The sequence below is a fragment of the Zonotrichia albicollis genome, chromosome 29, assembly GCF_047830755.1.
Source record: "Zonotrichia albicollis isolate bZonAlb1 chromosome 29, bZonAlb1.hap1, whole genome shotgun sequence".
In the NCBI taxonomy this organism is placed as follows: Eukaryota; Metazoa; Chordata; class Aves; order Passeriformes; family Passerellidae; genus Zonotrichia; species Zonotrichia albicollis.
In genome coordinates, this window is record NC_133847.1 from 6630518 (window position 1) to 6648206 (window position 17689).

A 17689-nucleotide genomic window follows, 5' to 3' on the forward strand; every position below is an offset into this window, starting at 1 on the left:
ACAACAGAATCATTGTGTGGAATTTCTATACTGCAGAGCCAAACACTACATGGAGTCCTCTCTTGGTTTGTGTTATTTATTTTCCGAGGCGGTTGGGGCGGGCGGGGGGCGGGCGGAGCCGTGTGTGCGTTGCCTTATGTGGGCTTGACCAATTTTATCAAAATAAAGGCCTGAAGGGGTAAAATCCGCTGGCTCTTGTCTTCAGGGGGCGGAGGGGTGGGATGGGGAAAGCATGGAAAAATTGAGAGAATCCTGGGGGAAAAAGGGAGAGAATCCCATGGACAAAAGGGAGAGAATCCCGTGGAAAAAAGGGAGAGAATCCTGTGGGAAAAGGGAGAGAATCCCATGGAAAAAAGGGAGAGAATCCTGGGGGAAAAAGGGAGAGAATCCCGGGGGAAAAAGGGAGAGAATCCATGGAAAAAGGGAGAGAATCCATGGAAAAAGGGGAGAGAATCCTGGGGGAAAAAGGGAGAGAATCCATGGAAAAAGGGGAGAGAATCCTGGGGGAAAAAGGGAGAGAATCCATGGAAAAAGGGGAGAGAATCCTGGGGGAAAAAGGGGAGAGAATCCTGGGGGAAAAAGGGAGAGAATCCTGGGGGAAAATTTGAGACAATCCTGTGGAAAAAAAGGAGAGAATCTGTGGAAAAAAGGGAGAAGCTTCAGTTGTTGTTCCAGCAAGAGCCAGGCAGGGCAGGGCTGAGGACAGGGAGGCCCTTGAGGAAAAGGCGCCTCCGTGCATTGGCATTCCCAAGAAAATTCCCAGTCCAGGCCAGGGCTCTCAGCCCTGGGGGTTCCTCCCTTCCACATCTGCAAGGGAAAAGCTTCAGAAGAGTGGAGAGAACACAGGCATGACCAAGGAGAAATCCAGAATTTATTATCCAGCATTCCAAGTGTTTATTTTCCAACATTCCAGAACAAAGATACTCTCCTTAAAGTGCTTTTTCATTTATTAAAATGAGCAACTTGTACCGAGGCTGCTCCACACGTCCCTTCCCTCTCAGACTCGCGCTGAGTTTGCTCTGCAGCAGCTCTTGGAAAGGAAAACAACATTCTCACTGGGGAGCCTTGGAGCAGGGAGGAGATTCCCGGGAATCGCCCGCGCCAAAGGAGCTCCCGGCACGGCCCTGCCCGGGGTGGCAGCAGCTCCGGCTGCTCTGGGCACACTCCCTGTGCCACCTCTGCCCTTGCCGGGGACTCGAGGGCCGTTCTGGGGTTTGCTGCTGGGGCGGGGGCGCTGGGGGCGGGCGGGAGGCGCTGGCAGCTCTTGGGGCGCGGGGCCAGAGCGGGAGCGGGCGCTGAGCACGGGCGGGGGCGGAGGCGCCGCGGGGATCGGATCAGTCCTGCTGGAACCGGAACGTCTCGTAGTCCTCGGGGATGGTGTCTGAGGGTCACGGAGGTTACACAGAGATCAGCGGCAGGAACAGCAGGGAAACACCCGCGGGTCCCGTTTGCTGCCCCGGCCCGTGGCTGTGCAGGTGGCCACGACTGGAAAAGGGAGCAGAACTCCCAGGCCGCCTTTCCCAACTCACCGTTGCAGCGGTAGCGGAGGTTGGACCAGATGATGTTCTCCTGGGAGAAGCAGAAGACCCCGAGGCGTCCCCCTCTCATGGTGGTGTCCAGGACCACGCCGGTGTCGGCCACGACCTCGGGGCCCTCATAGAACCGAGCCCTGGAGGGGAGCGAGGCGGGAATGGCAGGAGCTGCCCCGGCCTCAGGGCTGCTCCATCCCAGCACAGGGCCCTGCCCACGGCCGAGCTCCTTCCAGAAGGTTCCAGGGCCGATTTCCCTGCTGGGGACGGTCCTGCCCCGCGCTCACCTGATGTAGCCGACCTGGGGCCGGTGCTGCAGGAACCAGCGGTACGAGGTCTTGTCCTTCCAGCCCGAGTTCCTGGGGTCCTTCCAGAGCAGCTTCACCTGGTCCGTGGTGTCTCCCGTGTGCCACAGGGAATTCCGCAGGTACTCCCCAGGGCCCGTTTTGGATTTCACTGCCTGGGACAGAGGAGAGCCCGCTCAAGGCGTGCACAGAGGATTCCACACAGCTGCTGATCCCGAGGCAAAACTGCAGCAGGGAACTCCTCCTGCGGGGCTCCCGTACCTTCAGCTGAATGCCAGGCTCTGCCACTGCCCGGAAGGGGTTGGCCTGCCAGTAGGTCTGCTCCATCTGCTTCCACATCACCACGTAGAAGCTGGAGCTGTCCTGGTAGCCAAAGATGAACCCGGCGTAGTCGTCGTCCGTGGCCGTGTTGACGTGGAAGGTGCCCTCGAAGTCCACCCCGTTGAAGGCTGTGTACCCTGTCAGGGCCGCAGAACAGAGCCAGGATTCAGCTGGAGGTGGATTTTGCCAGGGGGAATCTGAGCTCTGTGCGCTACGGAAACGGGAGGGAGTCACGGAGCAGTGGCTGATCAAAGCTGCAGCGAGTGATGATTTCCCAAAGGGAGAAGGGAAATTCCTCACCTACAGCCAGGCCCGGGTCGCTGTTCATGGTCTGGACAATCTCCATGCCCTGAGAAAGAGGAATGGTGACTCTTTAGTGCAGCTCCAGACACACCGAACTCCCTCTTGTGCTGCCCCAGGGCTGTCACGGGGATTTGGGCGCTGCAGAACCACGGAGCCCTTGAGGCAAAGCCCCAGGACTGCTCCCAGCCGGGCTCCCCCCACCTGGTTGAGGACGATCCAGTTGGGGTCAATCTGAGCGTCCCCCTCGGGGTCCAGCACCACGGTCTGGAAGGCCCTGAAGTCGGTGAGCGTCACCTCGGCGTTCTCGGGGCACACGTCGATCCTGTCGATCACCATGTCCCTGTCGAAGTCGTCCTCGCACAGGTTCCCCACGCCGTCCCCTGGGCACGAGGAGGAGGAGGAGGAGGAGGAAGGAGCTGGAGCAGCAGCTCCTGCCCTGGCTTTGCTCAGCCTCGGGCAGCACCAGGGGCACTGAGGGCACCGAGGGCCTGGGACACCCCGAGGAGCTGCAGAGAAACCTGGAGGCTTCTCCTGCTGGCAGGGAAACCCCTGAAAGCGCAGACACTGCTGGGGGAGAGAACCTGATCCCAAACATGGCCCCAAACCTGACCCCAAACATGGGCCCAAACCTGACCCCAAACATGGCCCCAAACCTGACCCCAAACATGGCCCCAAACCTGATCCTAAACCTGACCCCAAACCTGTCCCCAAACATGGCCCCAAACCTGACCCAGTGCTGGCACTGTGGGCACTGCAGTGTCCCAGGCCTGGCACGAGTCAGTGCCAACAAAACCCAAACTCCTGCGGCTTCCAGAGCCTGGGGTGACCCCAGGGAGCCCCCAAAGGACCCATCCCTCCATCCCTCACCATCCGAGTCCTCCTGGCCGGGGTTGGGCACCAGCCTGCAGTTGTCGGGGCCGGGGGGTCTGAAGTCGGGGATGCCATCGTCATCATCATCCTCATCACACTCATCCCCCAGCCCGTCCCCGTCCGTGTCCACCTGGGAGCTGTTGGGCACCGTGGGGCAGTTGTCCCGCGAGTCCTGGTGCCCGTCGCCGTCACTGGGGAGAGGGGACAGGGACAGGGACAGGACAGGACAGGGACAGGGACAGAAACAGGGACAGGGACAGAAACAAGGACAGGGACAGAGACAGGGACAGGGACAGGGACAGGGACAGGGACAGAAACAAGGACAGAAACAAGGACACGTCACCCACGGCCACCAGCACAGGGAGCGCCCCCGGGGCTGGGGCTGCAGCTGCACCCGGGATTTCAGCCTTGGAGGGCACCCCAGGGATGGCTCAGGAACGGTGGAGGGTCCACCAGAACTGGCTCCATGTTTCAGAAGGCTGATTTATTATTTTATTATATTCTATGTTTTGAATTTCATAATATAGTCATCATATCATATCATATCATATCATATAAATCATATCATATATGCTACACTAAAGAAAGAGAAAGGAGACATCAGAAGGCTGGAAAAGAATGAATAATAAAATCTTGTGACTGACCAGAGAGTCTGACACAGCTGGCTGTAATTGGCCATTAATTAACAATAATCCACGTGGAACCAATCAAAGCTGCGCCTGTTGGTGAGCAACCTCCAGAGCACATTCTAAGCCATCAGATAATTGTTGTTCACATTTCTTTTCTGAGGCTTCTCTGGAGAAAAATCCCAGTGAAAGGATTTTCATAAAGTGTGTCAGTGACATTCCTGCTGGAAATGGAGCTCTGGGGTCTGCTTCCTTCCAGTGGTCACTTTCTGTGAGGTTTTAAGAAAATTTCACCTCTAAACCATTTTTTATAGGCTAAAGCCAAGCCAGGTTTTCACAGCCTTTTGGTCCCTTCATTCCCATGATTTCATGCAAATAAACAGAATTTTTAATTTCTGCAGCTCACCTGTCCTGGTTGGTGTCACAGACATCTCCCACCAGATCGTGGTCAGTGTCTTTCTAGAGAAATAAAGGAAGAATAATTTAAATTTCCCAGAGGAAAAGGCAAGGAAGAGAACAGAGAGCTGCCAACAGCAGAAGACTCTGTGGGATTTTTTGGGGGGATCCTGAGGAATTCCAGCAGTGGGGCAGGGCAGGAAGGGAGAGCCCAGAGCGCCAAATTCCCTGATCTTTGCTGCGGAGGGGGTTTCCTTCTGTGGCACAGCAGGGCGGCAGCCGGGACCGTGCCCTGGCACGGGTGGGTGCCAGGAGGGGCTCGGGCACCTGGTCGGGGTTGCTGAGGGTGGGGCAGCTGTCACAGGCGTCCCCCACACCATCCCCATCGCCGTCCCTCTGGTCAGGGTTGGGCACTCTCCTGCAGTTGTCCACGCTGTTCCTGATCCCTGCAAGACAGGCGAGAGCCAGCAGTTCAGGCTTGGGGTGGTGTTTGCTGCCATTCCTGGCTGCTGGGAGCAGCTCAGTCCCCAAAGCCCAGGGGACTCCCCCAGCCTCGAGCCAGGAGCTGCTGCCAGCTCGGATATTCCCAAATTCTCCCCTAAAATGCAGCACAAGGCAGCCAGGACGAGGCTGGCTGTGACCGTGTGCCACTGTCACATTTTCTGAAAAATCCCTTCCCAGGATTTCCTCTCCTGGGAAGCTGAGAAGCCTCAGAGAAAAACGAAAACAATTCTTAGCTCATTTGCCTTTCTTGTGTTTTGCTGCTTTGGAATGTGTTTGGAGATTGTTTGATTGGTTTAATGCAAATTGTTTTAACTGAATGACCAATCAGGGTCAGGCTGTGTTGGGACTCTGGAGGGAGTTATGAGTTTTTGTTATCATTCTTGTTAAGCCTTCTGGCTCTATCTTTTCTCTATTCTTTAGTATAGATTTAGTACAGCATTCTTTTATATAATAAATATAATATAATATAATATAATATAATATAATATAATATAATATAATATAATATAATACAATACAATACAATACAATATAATATAATATAATATAATATAATATAATATAATATAATATAATATAATATAATATAATATAATATAATATAATGTAATAATAAATGAGCCTTCTAAGAACATGGACTCAGATTCATCATTCCTCCCTTCCACGGGGGACCCTGAAGAAACCACAATAAAAATGAAAATAAACCCAAGGCTGAGGGCAGCACCCGCCAGAGGCCGAGCTGGGGGACACAGGGACAGCCCTGTGTGTGCCCAGGCTGAGCTCAGGGACATGGGGACAGCCCTGTGTGTCCCCAGGCCGAGCTGGGGGACACAAACAGGCCCAGCCGCCTCTCACCGTCCCCATCCATGTCGTCGTCGCACTCGTCGCCTTTGCCGTCGCCGTCGATGTCCCTCTGGTCGTTGTTCTTCACCTGCCGGCAGTTGTCACACGCGTCCCCAAAGTTGTCCTTGTCGGCGTTGCGCTGGTCCGCGTTCCTGGTGTACACACAGTTGTCCTGCGGGGAAGGGGACGGGCTGGGGACACCGCGGCCTCCGGGCCGTGCCCAGCAGGGCTCACACTGACCTCGGGGTGTCAGCCTGGGCTGGGGGCGTCAGAGACCCCCGGGCGAGGCCACACCGGGACCCCTGAACTCTGCCGGGACCCCTCAATTCACACCGGGACCCCTGAACTCTGCTGGGACCCCTCAATTCACACTGAGACCTCTAAATTCACACTCTGGGATCCCTAAATTCCCACTGGGACCTCAGAATTCAAACTGGGAGCCCTGAATTCCCACCGGGACTCCTAAATTCACGTTGGAATCTCTAAATCCCCACCGGGAGCCCCGGGCCAGCCGAGCCCGCACCTCGGCGTTGGGGATCCCGTCCCCGTCCGCGTCGTCGTCGCAGGCGTCGCCGATGCCGTCCCGGTCCGCGTCCTCCTGGCCCGAGTTGGGCACGGTCACGCAGTTGTCCTGCAGGACAGACAGACAGACGGACAGACGGACACGGGGGTGTGGGACTGCACCCGGCCCGAGCCCCGCGGGTCCCAGCAGCCTGGAGGGGAATTGGGGTGAAATCCCCGCGTTTCCCCCTCACCTTGCGGCAATTCTTGTCGGAGCAGCGCTGCTTCTCGTCGGGGACGCCGTCGATGTCCGTGTCCTTGCCGCACACGTAGCCGTTCCCTGCCCAGCCCACGAGGCACTGCGAGGGACACACACACAGAGTCAGCCCCCAAATCCCGGGATTTACCCGAGACACGGCACGGAACGGATCCGGGATGGGAAACCCTACGGGGAAACAGCGCCCGGGAGAAACATTGCTGGGGTTCCAGCAGCTCCGATCTGCTCCCTGAGCTGCTGGGATGTGAGGAGGAGCAGCACAAACTGAGCAGAACCCGGCCCTGAGGAGCAGAACCCGGCCCTGAGGGCAGAACCCAGCCCTGAGGGCAGAACTCGGCCCTGAGGAGCAGAACCCGGCCCTGAGGGGCAGAACCCAGCCCTGAGGGCAGAACCTGGCCCTGAGGAGCAGAACCCGGCCCTGAGGGCAGAACCCGGCTCTGAGGGGCAGAACCCGGCCCTGAGGGGCAGAACCCGGCCCTGAGGAGCAGCACAACTCGGCCCTGAGGGCAGAACTCGGCCCTGAGGGGCAGAACCCGGCCCTGAGGGGCAGAACCCGGCCCTGGGGAGCAGAACCCGGCCCTGAGGGGCAGAACCCGGCCCTGAGGAGCAGAACCCGGCCCTGAGGGGCAGCACAACTCGGCCCTGAGGGCAGAAGTCGGCTCTGAGGGGCAGAACCCGGCCCTGAGGGCAGAACTCGGCTCTGAGGGGCAGAACCCGGCCCTGAGGAGCAGAACCCGGCTCTGAGGAGCAGAACCCGGCCCTGAGGGCAGAACCCGGCCCTGAGGGGCAGCACAACTCCACTCTGAGGCCGCCGATCCCCGATCCCGATTCCCTGGATCCTCCCTGCTCAGCCCCAGGGAATTCCGCACCCGACAGGATGGCAGCGCTTCAGGGAAAACCAAAACCCCAAAAGCGGGAGGGAGCAGCCCAGGGAGGAGCTCGGGGATGAGCAGGGATGGTTCGGGAAGGGCGATCTCCAGGAGAGGGCAGTGGCAGACCCGGGAGAGGAGCGAGGGACGAGGGAACGAGGAGCGAGGAGACCGAGAGAATTTGGGATCACACCGGCCCCCAATCCCAGGGAGTCTGGGATCAGACCCGACCCCAATTGCTCGGGGATTGCACCAGACCCAAATCCCGGGGCGGGGGTCGGACCAGACCCCAACCAGTCTCGGCAGAGACAGGGAGCAGTCCCCATGTGCAGGAGGGTCAGACCAGACCCCAAACTCAGGAGGGTGGGACCCGACCCCACTCTCGATAGAGTGGGATCAGACCCCAATCTCCATAGGGTGGGATCAGACCCCAATCTCCATAGGGTGGCACCACAGCCCAGTCTCCATAGGGTGCCCCACGGCGGTGCCAGGCTGGCGGCCGTGCCGCACCTGGCAGGACAGCGAGCCGTCCCTCTCCACGATGCACTCGGCTTTCTCGTGGCACGGGCTGATCTCGCCGTTGGGGCAGCGCCGGGCCCCGGTCGCCGTCGGGCTCCGGCAGCCGCTGATCTGATCCCCCACAAAGCCCGGCTTGCAGGCCCCGCACTTGTAGGATCCCTGCGGGGGAACGGGAGCAGGAGCTCAGCGGGAATCCCGGGGATCCCTGCTCGGGATTCGCTTTTAAAGCCGAGCCCCGGGACACCTGCCCTGCCCCGGGTCTGGCCTGGGGCACTGCCAGGGGTCCAGGGGTGGGCACAGGGAATTCCGTCCCATCCCTCCCCACCCTCCCAGCCAGGAATCCCTCCCCAGTATCCCACCCAAATCTCCCTTTTCCCAGTTTAAACCCATTCCCTGTGTGCTGTCCCTCCATCCCTGTCCCCAGTCCCTCCCCAGCTCTCCTGGAGCCCCTTCAGGCCCTGCAGGGGCTCTGAGCTCTCCCTGGATCCTTCTCCTCTCCAGCCCTCCCAGGCTGGCTCCAGCCCCGGGATCCTCCCCGCATCCCCGAGGATTTACCCGAGTGTTGATGCAGATGGAGTTGGGGACACAGTTGGTGGCAGCTCCAGTCTCACACTCGTTGATGTCGGTGCACACCTGCCCAGGGGGAACAGGACCCACCTTCACCTCCATCCCAGGGGGAACAGGACCCATGACGAGCCCCAAATTCCCAGAGCCACAGGTGGACCCTAAAAACCCCAATCAGCCCAGGCCGTTGGGATTTTTGATGTGCCTCGAGCTGTCAGAAAAGCCGGGAGGGGGTGGCAGCAGCTGCAGGAACTTTTCTGTGTCCCAGCAGGAAGGATTCCCATTCCCACTCCCACTCCTGTTCCCACTCCCATTCCCATTCCTGTTCCCATTCCCACTCCCATTCCCATTCCCACTCCCATTCCCACTCCCATTCCCATCCCCAGGATGCCCCCACAGCCCCACAGGTGCCAGGGTGCTCTGCCCAGCCCCAGGCTGGCACAGGGGAGGTGGCTCTGGGGCCCAGGTGCCAGCACATCCTGGGCACTCTCCTCTCCCTGCATTCCCACCAATACACGGAATTGTGGAACCCCAAACAATTTGGGTTGGGAGGGACCTTTAACCGCCCCATCCCCACCCCAGGGACACCTTCCACCATCCCAGGCGGCTCCGGGCTGGCCTGGGACCCTTCCAGGGATGGGAATTCCCTGGCAGCCCCTGCCCACCCTCCCTCCCATCAGCCAGGAGTCCCTCCCATCCCCGGGAACCATCACCCCGAGCTTCCCTCCTGCTCCTTCACGCTCCCAGCCGCAGAGGGGAGGGAAGTGCACGGAACATTCCAGGCCTCACCTGCTTGTTGGCCCTGGCAAAGGCCAGTCCCACCCCCTCCAGCAGCTGCCCCGTGAAGCCGGGCGGGCAGGGGTCGCAGCGGAAGCCGGGGCTGGTGTTAATGCACTGCACTTTCGGGAAGCAGGGGTTGGCATTGCACTGAAACAACACACGCGGTGCCCAGGGCGGTGCCAGGGGGCAGCTCCAGCCCTGGGGCACCTCCCTGGGGCAGCTCTCGGGGTTTTGGTTGGAAGGAAGGTAAAAGGGCCCAGAGTTCCTCAGCCCGGTGTGCCCGGGGTGCAGTAGAACAGAGCCAAAGCCACTCGGAGCTCTGACTCTGCTCAGGTGACACCAGGGAGCTGCTCTGGCTTCACCTTCTCCCTCCTGGCATCCTCAGGGCCCTGCACAGTTCCCACCCCGGCTCTCAAACACAACTCGAGTTGTTTGTTCACCACTCTTTCTTTCCAAAATTGTTCCGAATGCTTTGCTTCCTCCAACACTTCATGACTTTCCCTGCATTTTATGCTCTGTGCTGGCAAATGCATCATAGGAATACAGAGCATGATTTTCCCACATTTTGGGCTGACAATCCCCAAATCTCCCATGGAGCCTTCAGCAGGTTTTTAAACTGAAATGCAATTGAGGCTGTGCAAGAGTGAGATAATCAAGTTCATGGCTTGGGAAGCACAGAGCTCAGGAGCCCCACAAAACAATCCACGGGTGAGCAGAGCTTTGCACACATACAGAGCTTAAAACTGGTGGAATGCCACATTTCCTAAAAGAAGAGAAAATTTCCTAAAAATAATACGCAGTATCTGCCCAGCCAGGTTTGATTTAAGGGCAGAGACAAAGCCCTGTGGTTGAGATTTGCTGTTTCAAGGATTATCTGGGAACTGTTTGATCCCATCCCACACCTAATAAATCTTATCTGCACAGCTCCTCAGCCAAGGAGGCGGCTCTGGCGCTCCAAACTCCCCTCCCTGTGTGGCACAAACCTCGGGATTTGTTTTGTTGGGAGAAATCCTGACTGGGCTGGCCCTAAAGCCTCCCTGGGGAGGGCCAGGCACAGAATTTCAGAGCTGCAGGAATTCCAGTGAGTGCCAGGCACAGAATTCCAGTGCCTGCAGGAATTGCAGCTCCTGCAGGAATTGCAGCTCCTACAGGAATCCAGTTCCTGCAGGAACTCCAGAGTGTGCCAGGCACGGAACTGCAGCTCCTGCAGGGATTGCAGCATGTCCCAGGCACAGAATTCCAGAGCTGCAGGAATTCCAGTGAGTGCCAGGCACGGAACTGCCGCTCCTGCAGGAATTCCAATGTGAGCCGGGCACAGAATTCCAGTGCCTGCAGGGATTGCAGCTCCTACAGGAATTCCAGCATGTGCCATGTACAGAACTGCAGCTCCTGCATGGATCCCAGCGTGTGCCAGGCACGGAACTGCAGCTCCTGCAGGAATTCCAGTGTGTGCCGGGCACAGAATTCCAGTGCCTGCAGGAATTGCAGCTCCTGCATGGATCCCAGCGTGTGCCAGGCACAGAACTGCAGCTCCTGCAGGGATTCCAGTATGTGCCAGGCACAGAACTCCAGAGATGCAGAAATTCCAGCGTGTGCCAGGCACGGAACTGCAGCTCCCGCAGTCTCTTGGTGCCCGGGGCAGCCCCGTGGCCGTGCTGCCGTTCCCGTGCCAGTGTTACCCCGCTGGTGCCTGATGTTGTTACCCCGTCGGTGCCCGGTGCCGTTACCCCACTGATGCCCAGTGCGTTACCCCGCCGGTGCCCGGTGCGTTACCCCGCCGGTGCCCGGTGCTGTTACCCCGCTGGTGCCCGGTGCTGTTACCCCACTGATGCCCGGTGCGTTACCCCGCCGGTGCCCGGTGTTACCCCGCTGGTGCCCGGTGTTGTTACCCCACTGATTCCCGGTGTGTTACCCCGCCGGTGCCCAGTGCGTTACCCCGCCGGTGCCCGGTGTTGTTACCCCGCCGGTGCCCACTGTGTTACCCCGCCGGTGCCCGGTGCGTTACCCCGCTGGTGCCCGGTGCGTTACCCCGCTGGTGCCCGGTGTTGTTACCCCACTGATTCCCGGTGTGTTACCCCACTGATGCCTGGTGCGTTACCCCGCCGGTGCCCGGTGTTGTTACCCCGCCGGTGCCCAGTGCGTTACCCCGCCGGTGCCCGGTGCGTTACCCCGCTGGTGCCCGGTGCATTACCCCGCTGGTGCCCAGTGTTACCCCACTGGTGCCCGGTGCTGTTACCCCACTGATGCCCAGTGTGTTACCCCGCCGGTGCCCGGTGCCGTACCTCGTTGATGTCGGAGCAGTGGGTGCCGTTGCCGCTGTAGCCCGCCGGGCAGGGCCCGCAGCGGAAGCCGGTGCCGCTCTCGGTGCAGGGCACGCCCGGGAAGCACGGGTTGGGCACGCAGCGCTTGAACTGGGTCACGGTGACCACGGGGCCCGTCACCTCCGGCCGCATGCCTGGGGACAGCGCGGGCTGAGGGCGGCGCCGGGGCCACCGGGACTGCCTGGGCTGTGCCAGAGCCACCGGGACAACCTGGGGTGTCCCAGAGCCACCACGGGGTGTCCCAGAGCTACCACGGGGTGTCCCAGAGCCACCAGTACAGTTCTGGGGTGTCCCAGAGCCACCATTGGGTGTCCCAGAGCCACCATTGGGTGTCCTAAAGCCACCACAGGATGTCCCAGAGCCACCAGTACAGTTCTGGGGTGTCCCAAAGTCACCATTGGGTGTCCCAGAGCCACCATTGGGTGTCCTAAAGCCACCACAGGATGTCCCAGAGCCACCAGTACAGTTCTGGGGTGTCCCAGGGCCACCAGCCCAGCTCAGAGGCAGAGGGGCAGAAGCAAAGGCTGGGGGTGAAGAGTGCGAGGACCAGGAGAAACCGTGATGAGGGCTGAGTGTGATGAGCAGGAATAACCAACTGTGGTGACCAGGACTGTGACCACCAGGACTGATTGGGATCACCAGGACTGACTGGGATCACCAGGACTAACTGGGATCACCAGGACTAACTGGGATCACCAGGACTGACTATCTGTGGTGAGCAGGACTAACTGTGATATCCAGGACTGACTGGGATTTGCTCCTGGCTGGCAGCAGAGGGCACAGAGGGCACAGTGGGCACAGAGGGCACAGAGGGCACGACCAGCTCAGGGCACACCCCACACTCACCGCAGGCGTCACACTCCATGACCGTGTTCTTCAGGAACGTGATCTCCTTGATCTGCAGGGGAAAAAATCAATCAATCAATCAATCAATCAAAAATAAATAAATAAATAAATAAATAAATAAATAAATAAATAAATAAATACTACTACTACTATTACTACTACTACCACTACTAGTAGTACTACTACTAATAATAATAATAAATGAAACCTTTTCTGAAGGTTTTTCTCACCTTGAAGATTTCCCCACCCTGAAGGTTTTATCAACCGGAATTCTTTCCCAACTCAAAGGTTTTTCGCCACCTTGAAGTTTCCCCCAGCTTGAGAGTTTTTCCCAATTATCTCCCAATGACAAACCAGCTCTGGGCTCTGCTCTGCAGCAATGATCTGCTCACTCTGCACAGGGAGCAGAGAATTCCCAGACCTCAGGAAATCAGGAATCAGGAATTTTCCACCCACCTGCTGCTTCAACAAATCCCGAACTTCCAGCAGCACCCGGTTGGTTTCCCTCATTTCTTGCAGCATTTCTGGCCCGACTTCTCCTCCTCCTAAAAAAAACCCAAAATTGTTGGGAAAATCCCAGAATATCCCAGGTTTATAATCCAGGCTGATTATAAACCTGGGAAAGTTTCTATTCATATATATTATATGAATACATATATATATTTATTGAATGTATTTATATGAAATACATTAATATATATGAATATATGAATATATGAATATATGAATATATGAATATATGAATATATGAATATATGAGAGTGTATTTAGATATTTATATGAATATATCCATATGAAAATATAATCTATATGGAAATATAGTGTATATTCATATATTGTTGTATGAATGATAATGATATGAATAATATTTAATTATTACTCACATGATATTTTATATTGCGTTCATTGTAATAATGTGAATAATAATTATAGGAATAATATTTTAATTATTATTCCTATAATATTTTATGTTACATGAATAATAATTTTATATATAATATATATAATATATTATACTATATATATTATATATATTATATATATTATATTATATATAATATATATTATATATATAATATAATATATCATATATACTATATAATTACTGTATTATATTCTGTATATATTATGGAATGTAATAACTATATGGAATGTAATAACTATATGGATAACATTCATATATTATTATATGAATAATTTAACATTCAGCCTCCCAGGTTCATTCCCGGGAATTCTCTCCCCTTTCCCAGGTTCATTCCCGGGAATTCTCTCTCGTTTCCCATGGAATTCCCGGGAATTCTCTCTCGTTTCCCAGGTTCATTCCCGGGAATTCTCTCTCGTTTCCCGGTTCATTCCCGGGAATTCTCTCCCCTCTCCAGGTTCATTCCCGGGAATTCTCTCTCGTTTCCCATGGAATTCCCGGGAATTCCGTCCCCTCTCACCTGCTCCCAGCGCATTCCCGGGAATGCCGCGGCTCAGGGCGGGCTCCCGGCGGGCGGCGGCGCTGGGGAAGGGCCGGCTGGGATCTTGGGGACACAAAGGACAGGGGGGAAAAAACGGGAATGGGGCGGGGGGTCAGGAGCAGCTCCAGGGGAAACTGGGAATTCTGGAGGTCAGGATGAGCTCCAGAGGAAATTGGGAATGGTGGAAGGTCAGGAGCAGCTCCAGGGAAAATTGGGAATTCTGGAGGTCAGGATGAGCTCCAGGGGAAATTGGGAATTCTGGAGGGTCAGGAGCAGCTCCAGGGAAAATCAGGGATGCTGGAGGTTCGGGATGAGCTCCAGGGGAAAATCTGGAATTCTGGAGGGTCAGGATCCTCTCCAGGGGAAATTGAGAATTTGCAGGGTTGGGATCCTCTCCAAGGGAAATTAGGAATTCTGCAGGATCAGGATCCTCTCCAGAGAAAATCGGGAATTCTGCAGGATCAGGATGAGCTCCAGGGGAAAATCTGGAATTCTGGAGGGTCAGGATCCTCTCCAGGGGAAATTTGGAATTCTGGAGGTCAGGATGAGCTCCAGGGGAAATTGGGAATGGTGGAGGATCAGGATGAACTCCAGAAGAAAATCGGGAATTCTGCAGGATCCTCTCCAGGGGAAATTGAGAATTTGCAGGGTTGGGATCCTCTCCAGGGAAAACTGGGAATGCTGCAGGATCAGGATGAACTCCAGAAGAAAATCGGGAATTCTGGAGGGTCAGGATCCTCTCCAGGGGAAATTGGGAATTCTGCAGGATCAGGATGAACTCCAGAAGAAAATCAGGAATTCTGGAGGATCAGGATCCTCTCCAGAGAAAATCGGGAATTCTGGAGGGTCAGGATCCTCTCCAGAGAAAACTGGGAATTCTGCAGGATCAGGATGAAATCCAGGGGAAATTGAGAATTCTGCAGGATCAGGACGAGCTCCTGAGCTCACCCAGGGATGGGATCCGCGCTGTTCCCTCCCGTTGGGATTTGGGGTCTGCAGGGTTTCCCCTTTGGGATGGGCACAAATCTGGGATGTGCCCAAGGGAGGGATGGATGGAGCTGGCGCTGCCGGGATCGGGGATTTCAGGGATAATTTGGGAGTGAGAACACAACCGGGCACAGAGTCTGACTGAGGGATTCTCCCAAAATCCCAGCGCCAAATCCCTCGCTGGCCATGAGGATGCACAACCTCATTGCTCTGGGTTTTTCCTACAGTTTCTCATTTTATTCCTAGAATTTCTCCATTTTTCTCTCTAATTTCTCAAATTTCCCTAGAATTTATCATTTTCCCCCCATAGCGTCTCAATTTTTTCTATAATTTCCCCCATTTCTCCATTTCCCCCCACAATTTCTCAATTTTCCTATAATCTATCATTTTCCCCCATAATTTCTCAATTTTTCTAGAATTTATCTGTTTTCCCCCTATAATTTCTCAATTTCCCCCCTGTAATTTATTTATTCCTCTGATTTCTCCATTCCCCCATAATTTCCCTAATTTTTTCCCCATCATTTCTCTCATTTTTCCCCAGATTTGCCAATCCCCTAACAGAAACCACCCCATACCTACAGCAAAGAGAAACCCAGGAATAAATCCCACAAACCCCTCTGTGTGTCCAGGGGGAAAATCAGCTGGAATTTGGGCTCTGCCTGAGCAGGGAGAATTTCCCAGCACTGATTCATCAAAATTCCTCATTTCCACAAGACAAACAAACCCAAAAACCTCGTGGATCTTCCCCAGAAAAAATAAAAAATCGGTGAATATTTGTGAGGCCTCCAGTAAATTTTGGATTGGGAATAATTTGGATTGCCAGAAATCCTCCTGGAGCTGAGAATTCCCCAAAAGTGGAATTGGAGCATTCCTGGAGGGCAGGAAATCCAAGGATGTGCTGTGGGATGGGGATCATTAATTTCCTGTATTTTCCTTAAATAAAACTTTCATTAAATTATTTCTTTCCTGTGTTTTCCTTAAATAAAGTTTCACCTCTGAGAAGGAAAATTGAGTAAAAAATCCCAGGGAGCATCATTTACACAAAATTTTCCTACAAAATCCCCCTCAACATTTTCAGGCCCCAGCTGAAAAATCCTCCCTCTTTATCCCTTCCACCCCTCAGCATTTTCAGAGCAGCCTAAAAAACCCTCAAAAATCAGAATTGAGCTGGGATTAAAGTAAAGTGGAATTAAAGCAAAGTTAAAGCAGAGTTAAATCAGGGTTAAAGTGGAGTTAAGGCAGAGTTAAAGCAGAATGAAATCAGAGTTAAATGAGGATTAAATCAGAATGAAATCAGCATGAAAATCAGAGTTAAAGCAGAGTTAAATCAGGATGAAATACAACTTAAATCAGAATGAAATCAGAGTTAAAGCAGATTTAAATCAGAATGAAGTCAGGGTTAAATCAGGCTTAAATCAGGATTCAGGCAGAGTTAAATCAGAATGAAAGCAGACTTGAATGAAATCAGAGTTAAAGCAGAGCCAAAGCAGAGTTAAAGCAGAATGAAATCACAGTTAAAGCAGAGTTAAAGTAGAGTTAAAGCAGAGTTAAAGCAGAATGAAATCACAGTTAAATCAGAGTTAAAGTAGAGTTAAAGCAGAATGAAGTCAAAGTAGAGTTAAAGAAGAGTTGAATCTGAGTTAAAGCAAAGTTAAACCAGGATTAAATCACAGTTAAATCAGAGTTAAATCAGAATGAAATCAGAGCTAAAGCAGAGTTAAGTCAGAGTTAAAGCAGAGTTAAAGTGTAGTTAAATCTGAGTTAAATCTGAGTTAAAGCAGAGTTAAACCAGAATAAAATCAGAGCTGAAGCAGAGTGAAATCAGAATGAAATCAGAGTTAAAGAAGAGTTAAATGTGGAGTAAATCAGAGTTAAATCAGAATGAAATCAGCTTTAAATCAGTGTCAAAGAAGAGTTGAAGCAGAGTTAAATCCGAGTTAAACCATCACTAACCCATCACTAACCCATCACTAACCCATCGCTAACCCATCGCTAACCCATCACTAACCCATGGTTAAACCATCGCTAACCCATCGCTAACCCATCACTAACCCATCACTAACCCATCGCTAACCCATCACTAACCCATCACTAACCCATCACTAACCCATCGCTAACCCATCACTAACCCATCACTAACCCATGGTTAACCCATCACTAACCCATCGCTAACCCCTCGCTGCCCCCTCGCTGCCCCCGCTCAGCGCTCACCGATCCGTCGCTGTTGGCCGCAGCAGCCGGGCCAGCCGAGCAGCAGCAGCAGCAGCGCCGGGAGCATCGCGGGGCCGGGCGGGGGCGGCTCTGCCGCGCTGCGCACGCGGGGCCGCAATTTATGGCCGTCTGTCCGTATGTCCGTCTGTCCGTCTGTCTGTGCGTGTGTCCGTCCGTGCGTCCGTCCGGCCCCCGCCCGCGTCACCGCCGCCGCCGCCGCGCCAGCGGCACAGCAAACACAGACAGCGGCGCGCAAATCGCTTTTTTGGCCTTTCTGCTTTTTTTTTTTGGTGTTAAAATAGGCAGAGAAAAAAAAAAAAAACTGGAAGAGAAAATTGGAAGAAAATTCCCCGGTTTTTTTTTTCTTTTTTTTTGGTGTTAAAATAGGGAAGAAAAAAAAAACCTGGAAGAAAAACCTGGAAGAAAATACCAGTGGTTTTTGGGGTTTTTTTTGTTCCTTTTTTTCTTTTTCTTTTGTTTGTTTGCTTGTTTTTGTGTTTTTGGGATTTTTTTTCTTTTTTGCTAAAATATAGAAGAAAATTCCAGGATCTTTTTGCTTTTTGTTTTTTATTTTTATTTTTTTTTTTTTTTTTGGAGGGGAGGTTTGGGGTTTTTTTTTGGTGATAAAATAGGGAAGAAAATTCCATATTTTTA

General features: G+C 53.9%; 1 protein-coding gene across 2 annotated transcripts; it reads right to left on the minus strand.

Moving 5' to 3' along the window:
- Nucleotides 1-851: 851 nt before the first annotated feature.
- COMP (cartilage oligomeric matrix protein) lies at nucleotides 852-17299 on the minus strand. 2 transcript variants are annotated; one of them, XM_074528775.1, is made up of 20 exons: nucleotides 17036-17299; nucleotides 13817-13900; nucleotides 12831-12919; nucleotides 12375-12426; nucleotides 11490-11662; nucleotides 9217-9354; nucleotides 8419-8496; nucleotides 7855-8022; nucleotides 6453-6557; nucleotides 6221-6328; nucleotides 5710-5869; nucleotides 4678-4796; nucleotides 4361-4413; nucleotides 3326-3519; nucleotides 2660-2838; nucleotides 2456-2504; nucleotides 2096-2292; nucleotides 1817-1989; nucleotides 1530-1669; nucleotides 852-1381 (listed from the first exon to the last, which is right to left on the minus strand). In XM_074528775.1, exons 1-20 carry the CDS (start codon nucleotides 17100-17102, stop codon nucleotides 1335-1337), a joined length of 2373 nt encoding a protein of 790 aa, XP_074384876.1. In that variant the 5' UTR covers nucleotides 17103-17299; the 3' UTR covers nucleotides 852-1334. The 2 variants fall into 2 exon arrangements, with proteins under 2 accessions (XP_074384876.1, XP_074384877.1); XM_074528776.1 differs by lacking the exon at nucleotides 13817-13900.
- Between the last annotated feature and the right edge of the window lie 390 nt (nucleotides 17300-17689).

Bases quoted from the DNA above. Each gene is read 5' to 3' on its own strand.
- COMP (XM_074528775.1), bottom strand. From the start codon at position 17,102: ATGCTCCCGGCGCTGCTGCTGCTGCTGCTCGGCTGGCCCGGCTGCTGC. The intron at 6,329-6,452 runs GTGAGGGGGAAA...TCTGTCCTGCAG, and splicing joins CCGACAAGAATTGCCGCAAG to GACAACTGCGTGACCGTGCC. The intron at 3,520-4,360 runs GTGAGCTGCAGA...CCCTCTCCCCAG, and splicing joins TGTGACACCAACCAGGACAG to TGACGGCGACGGGCACCAGG.